The following is a 6,559-nucleotide window of genomic DNA, read 5'->3' as shown; positions in this document are numbered from 1 at the left end:
TCTCCTACTATTTACCCTTCCTCTCTCCCACTATTTACCCTTCCTCTCTCCTACTATTTACCCTTCCTCTCTCCTACTATTTACCCTTCCTCTCTCCTACTATTTACCCTTCCTCTCTCCCACTATTTACCCTTCCTCTCTCCCACTATTTACCCTTCCTCTCTCCTACTATTTACCCTTCCTCTCTCCTACTATTTACCCTTCCTCTCTCCTACTATTTACCCTTCCTCTCTCCTACTATTTACCCTTCCTCTCTCCTACAATTTACCCTTCCTCTCTCCCACTATTTTCCCTTCCTCTCTCCTACTATTTACCCTTCCTCTCTCCTACTATTTACCCTTCCTCTCTCCTACTATTTACCCTTCCTCTCTCCTTCCTTCCACACTCTCTCCTTTCCATGTTGTTTTACATGCCAGATTAATGGGTGTGAATATAAAGCTGTTTATTAGAACATGGCAGGGTCAGATTACATGCTAATCACACACACACACACACACACGTAAACACACCCCTGACCCCATCTACAGTATATGTCCTCAGCAGACGTTATCTCTCTCCCAGACTCTGCTTCCTGCTGTTTATCGATTAGTTTATCTGTTCGTTCCTCTTCCTGTCTGCTTCGCTAACAGATAAGGACAGGCTACTAAGACACCTCATTTCATCCCTCCCTCCCTCCCTCCATCTCTCATTCTGGGATCTAGGCAATTTACTTGTCTAACATCAGCTAGCTTGCACTGAAGTGGGAGGAGGGGGCAATATTTGCGCAATAGTGACAATTTCATGCAGCGCTAAAGGGACTTTTTTCAGACCCACCAAAAGCAGGTCTTAACAGTAATTCAGTTGGATTTCGAGAGCGGAAGCGCAGCCTATCCAGTACCTTTTGTGTCGGTAAATCTCGTAGTTAGAAATGATTGGTTTCCCTCCAAAACCAAGCATAGCCTACCCTCCTCTTAATGAAGGCTGGTTTAGCAGCATCTCAAAGGTGTGTGTTTTTATCCTGGCCATTAGCCAAATAGCCTATGATTAAAGGGGTTTTAAATGGTCTCCGGAGAGTGCTTTGAAATATTTGAGAGGTTTTAGCCCTCATGCTTTTTATTATTCATAATTCACATACCTGCATAATTCATTGAACTTTTTCGAGTACGCTATCCATCTCCATTTTCAAAGAGCGGCCCTCGTTCCGATTACAAAAGACACAATCCTTCAAACCTTTCAGACCTATGTTGTTTTTTTGTTGAGAATCTGCAAATAGGATACAATGATACATTGGCCAATGTAGAAATATTGTTGTTGTTTTAAAAAACAGATTGCTTTTTGGGGGGGGGTTTATATGATTAAAGACCAAGCCCTTTATAGGCTACCCTTACCTTAGGCCATGGCTACTAACAAATGCTGGTTCAATGGCAATGCATTGTCTTTTTTTTATCCTTGCCTTTATCCTAGCCTATCCATAAAAGGTGTTTAAATGGTCTATTCGTCAGAGTGCCTTGAATGAAACATCTACTACACATCCTAAAACATAAACAAATCTTACTTGCATTCTTCATTTCACTCGTTCAGGTATCCAACCCCATCTCCAAACAGCACCTCTCATCCAGCTACCAAAGATTCACTTCTCCAAACATATTTCAATGATTTAGTCCTATAATGCAGTATCAACGGCAGGCCTAGGCTATATTTTGCTTCTTGAGAACGGGCCACACACATATGCAATTTACAGGAGCCTAGTATTTTTATTTTATTTTAGGAGAAGTGCGATGAGGACAGACATGCCCTCGTTGAAGCCAATTACAACAATGATGACTGTCAACACTCCAGACATATTGAGGGGAAAAAAACTGGATTTAATTATTTTTTTTATTTTTTACTATCACTCGTTACTGTAGCCTAAGCTTTTTATTAAACTGTAGTATCAATCCGCAATGGGCCAGGGCGAGCAAATTCAGTGCACCCAGTCGAATTGCAGTTGATGACAAGGCAAAGGCCATCAATAACTTATAGAACTTGAGACGAACACATGCAGTAAAAGGAGACTGCACTTCCTGATTTGGCCTTGTTTTGAAGAATGCTCATTAAGAATGCTAGCGGCCACGACTGAAGCCAAGCGAGAGTTGTCTTGGGGGTGTGGTTTGGTGGGGGTGTGGTTTGGTGGCGGTGTGGTTTGTTCATCTGCTTCACTGCCTCTCCTCCTTTTCCCCTCATCCTCTCTCTCTCTTTACTACAGGTCTGGCATCCAGACGTTGCCTCACAATGCCAAGGTTCACTACAACTACGCCAACTTCCTGAAAGACAGAGGGCGCCACCAGGAGGCCATCCACCACTACAAAACTGCTCTCAGGTCAGTTATAGTGTCCATAATGACAGAGCTTTTGCTGTTTACACCACTACAAATCTGCTCTAAAGTCAGTCTCAGTGTCCAAGAAAGTAAAACTACAAGAATAAGAGTGAGTTTAGGTGTTTCATGCTGATCACCGTGTCAACTGGACACAGTCCCGCCAAACCACAATCATTCCTCAACCGCAATAACACCATCAGCTTTTCAACGTTCAGGGATACGGTCATTCTGCCAAAACCACAGTCTCGGTTCTCAGGGCATGTTTGAAACCTCAGGTGACCTCACCCACTCCTGGACCTGAAAGTTTTCAAGTTACATTCAAAATGACAGAAAACCCCACTGAGAAACGGTAAGAAACCCCATTGAAATCTTGGCTCCAAACCTCAATCAGCAAGCGGTCAAGAAACGGTCAGATAGGTCTCAACGGAGAACAGTTCTTCGCCCTTGCTCCAGGACAAAGAGAGGACATCTTTCTTAATATGGCGTGTCGTCCCTATAATGTCTAGACTGTACCTCCAGGCCTAACTAGAATTAATTCATTTAAGTAGGAGACACGTTATTGACTATCGTAGGTTGATGGTCCGCCCACTCAATTAATTACAAAACACAATTTTATTAAATCAGGAGGAACTCTGTTTTCTGCACATAAATGCATGAAGGCACACACGCTCTCTTGCTTGCACACACAGGCACACACTAGATTGCATATTCTCAAGCATGTAATGGCCTTGTCTCAGCTCGATGCTTGCACCCCATTCATCTCAGTGAGACACAAACACCCAGCGCTCTACCTAATGAAAGAAGGGATCCATTTGTTCTGCCTGTCACTGGCCCTGGCCCAGAGGGCTATATATTTATCCCCCAGTCCAGCTTTCCCTTTTTCTCGTCCCCCTCTCTTCCCTCCCCACTACCACCCTCCATTCTTCTTGAGTCATAACTGATGATCCTTTCAGTGCTCTGTCATTTTGTCTCTGTGTAGTTGTGCGGGTGTGTGTGTGAGAGAGTTTGTTTGTCTCAGTCGTCAGTATTTGACTGACAGGAGCAGGGAAATCATGCTGTGTGTGTCTGCTGCTGTGTCTGAGGCTCTCTCCCCTCCTCCTTCTCCTCCCTTCTTCCTCCCTTCCCTCCTCCTCCCTTCCCCCCTCCTCTCTCTTCTCTCCCCTCCTCCTGTTTTCCCTCCTCCCCCCCCTTCCCTCCATGTCCCGTCCCTCCTGCTCTCGCTTCTCTCCCCTCCTCCCCCTCTCCTCTCTTCCAGTGTGCCAGGCGCTAGCTAGAGCCAGTTTGACATATTTTGACAGAAGGGTTTAGGTCCAGTGGGATCATTCTTTTCTCTTTCTGCAGTTTGTTCTTTTACCTTTCTATCCCCCCTGGCAGAAATGTAGACGCTCACTGAAGGATGCTCCGTGAGCCGGCTTAGCTAGAGTGTTTGTGTGTGTGTGTGTGTGTGTGTGTGTGTGTGTGTGTGTGTGTGTGTGTGTGTGTGTGTGTATATAGGGATGCATATCTCAGACCTTAAATCAGTTCCCTTACCCGTTTCTATATTCCTCATCCCCCTATCCATCCATCTCTCCATCCTCCGAATACCCCATCATTTCATCCACTTTCCTCCCCCTTCCCCTTTTCCCATCTCTGTCTCATCCCTCCACGTAGTCAAAGACAGACGAGCAGAAGTGTGCTCCCTCTCTTTCTCCCTCTCTCTCTCTCTTTTCCTGTTCCCCTCGCATGCCTTCTCCTGCCTGTATCTACGTAGAGCAACAGGATCCTGCATGTGTGCTGTTATAATCCTGTCCAGAACCCTTTGCTGCCTTTGTCCCCCTCCAAACCACGACTCTCTACACAGAGGCTGCTCTGAAATGGTACCCTTTTCTCTATGTTCTGTCAAAGGTAGTGTACTGTATAGGGAATAAGGCAGAAATACTTCAGGAAATGAAGAGGTGGTCAATTCCATTTGTTTCTTAACGGCTATTGTGTACGTTGCTTGTACGTTGTCAAAGGGCTGCACGGTGCATTCTTGGTCAATCTTGACAAGTGGGAGTCAATTGGGCCCTAGCTCAAAAACCCAATATTAGCACGAATTGCGTGAACAAGAAAAACAACGTGACAAATGCTACCACGACGTGAGATAATAACTTGTTCTCTTTAATACCGTATAGCTTTGAAATCGGGACATTGCGTAGGTAGGAGGGATTGCGTGACGCTTAACTTAGCAACCGCGTGACGCAGCATGACAACGTGAACGCGATTGGTCTACAGTCGAGGCATTATATGTTACATTATACAGTCATTGGCCAATGACATTACCATCTCCTCATTTCTTTAAGTATTTCTGGAATAGGGTGCCTTTTTTTTCAGACAACAAAGTTTAACCCTCAGGCAATTTACCTCTACTTCAAATGAGGTTCGTAGCTCATTTTTCTTGTTTTTCATTTGGGCTAAAAGGTGGTAAGAGAGAGAGGCGATGTTGTTACCCTGGAGTTGTGGGTTTTATTGCATGCTTTCGAGGTTGTTTTATTAGTTTGTTTTTCAGGTTTAGTGTTCTGGTCCCCTGCTAAGACATTCGATTGGGTGATGGTGTGTGTGTGGGGATCAATAATGTGCTTACGGCAGTGTGCTTAAGGCAGTGTGCTTACGGCAGTGTGCTTACGGCAGTGTGCTTACGGCAGTGTGCGTGCCACTAAGTCCACACTGCTTCCTTTTGAGGCAGTGTCACACTGAAAGGCGACGTAAACTGTGACTCGTTAGCCAATGGAAAGGAGCCCGAGTTGCCATGGAAATGGACACGGTTGTCGTGACGTTGTTTCACCCCTCGCCCCCCGGCGTTGTGATGAGTTTCTCTCACAGTTATGGCACTAATAATTCAAATGGATTTACAAATTACATGCCACCTTTGTCCCGATCCTTTCTAAAAGCACTCAATGCTCTTTAAGGGCGTTTCATGCCTTTTTCAGACACTCTAGAATGATTGATTTACAGAAGCCATTTTGTGTACGATAACCATTATCAGGATAACAACCACTCATCCTAATGACGTATCATGGGGGTCATGTCGTCTTCTTGTAGTGCTTTGGGGGTCATGTAAGGATACATGAGAAGGGTCCCCAAAGTGCTAAATTGCTTCCTGTCATCGGCATCGATTTCAAGGACCAGACCGATCAGGCACCTTTTCAACCAGTAGCGGTCATCACAAAATGAAGGAAGAATGTTTTCTTCCAGATTGGAACTTGAAGATACCTGTTTGTTTTCTTCTCCTCCTCTCCCTGAACTACTTTCCTGCTCTTCTCCTTTCCTCCTCTCTTCCCCCTCCTCTAACCTCTCCAGGTTGTGCCCTCGCCATGCCAGTGCCATGAACAACCTGGGTACTCTGACACGCCACCCAGAGGATGCCGAGCACTACTACAGGACCGCCCTGGACACCAACCCCCAGCACAACAGAGCCCTGTTCAACCTGGGAAACCTGCTCAAGTAGGATGTACACACACACACACACACACACACACACCTGCATACATATACACACACATGCATGCACACACGGCAGGCGTACACACACACACACACACATTGTGCGTGCACTCAGAGGTCTCAGCACAAGGCTCGCACCCCATTCATTTGTACACACGCTGTCCCTGCAGCTCACATAACGAGGGACACACAGTGCCCTACCTGAGGATAAATGGCTTACATTAGCAGAATGCTGTGTCTGTTCTTTCTCACACAGTCATAGCGCTGAGGGGAAATAGTTTATACACGTGGTGGCGAGCTGTTCTGCTTGTTGCTCATTAGGGCTGTGTGTATGTGTGTGTGTGTGTGTGTGTGTGTCACATCATCGACACTGCTCTGCTCTACTCATCCCTGTCACTCTGGCAGGAGGCTGATTGGAAAAACATTTAGTTTAACACAGAGATAAACAGAGCACTCATGAAATCACTGGGTAGACACAAAGAGGAGGGGCTTAGGTGGGGGCTTGTTAGAACAACAAAACACTTTCATACACACACACACACAGACACACCAGCGCAGCAGACTTGGCGTTTGCCGGGACAGTGGGAGTATTCTGTTACTGTTTGTTTACTGTCTGCATTATAGCCCCCACCTACTTTATTGTCATTGATGGGCGTGTACGGTGTTTGTAGTACACACACAGCAGCATTCCTGCTAATGGAGAAACATGGCAGTATTGGCAATACAAATTAACTCCATTATTGCGCTACAGATCCATCAACA

At 45.6% G+C, this 6,559-nt stretch overlaps 1 protein-coding gene across 1 annotated transcript in view; it reads left to right on the top strand.

The window, feature by feature from the left end:
* Window positions 1-6,559, top strand: part of LOC109896298 (protein O-mannosyl-transferase TMTC1) — a 100,178-nt gene that overhangs the window by 75,376 nt on the left and 18,243 nt on the right. Inside the window, exons 10-11 of the mRNA XM_031831833.1 lie at window positions 2,225-2,338; window positions 5,654-5,797. Of these exons, the coding sequence (XP_031687693.1) occupies window positions 2,225-2,338; window positions 5,654-5,797 (258 nt within the window). The remainder of the gene's footprint in view (window positions 1-2,224; window positions 2,339-5,653; window positions 5,798-6,559) is intronic.

The sequence above is a fragment of the Oncorhynchus kisutch genome, linkage group LG9, assembly GCF_002021735.2.
Source record: "Oncorhynchus kisutch isolate 150728-3 linkage group LG9, Okis_V2, whole genome shotgun sequence".
Classification (NCBI taxonomy): domain Eukaryota; kingdom Metazoa; phylum Chordata; class Actinopteri; order Salmoniformes; family Salmonidae; genus Oncorhynchus; species Oncorhynchus kisutch.
The sequence above is the reverse complement of the archived record's forward strand: the minus strand, read 5'-3'. Positions and strand labels throughout refer to the sequence as shown.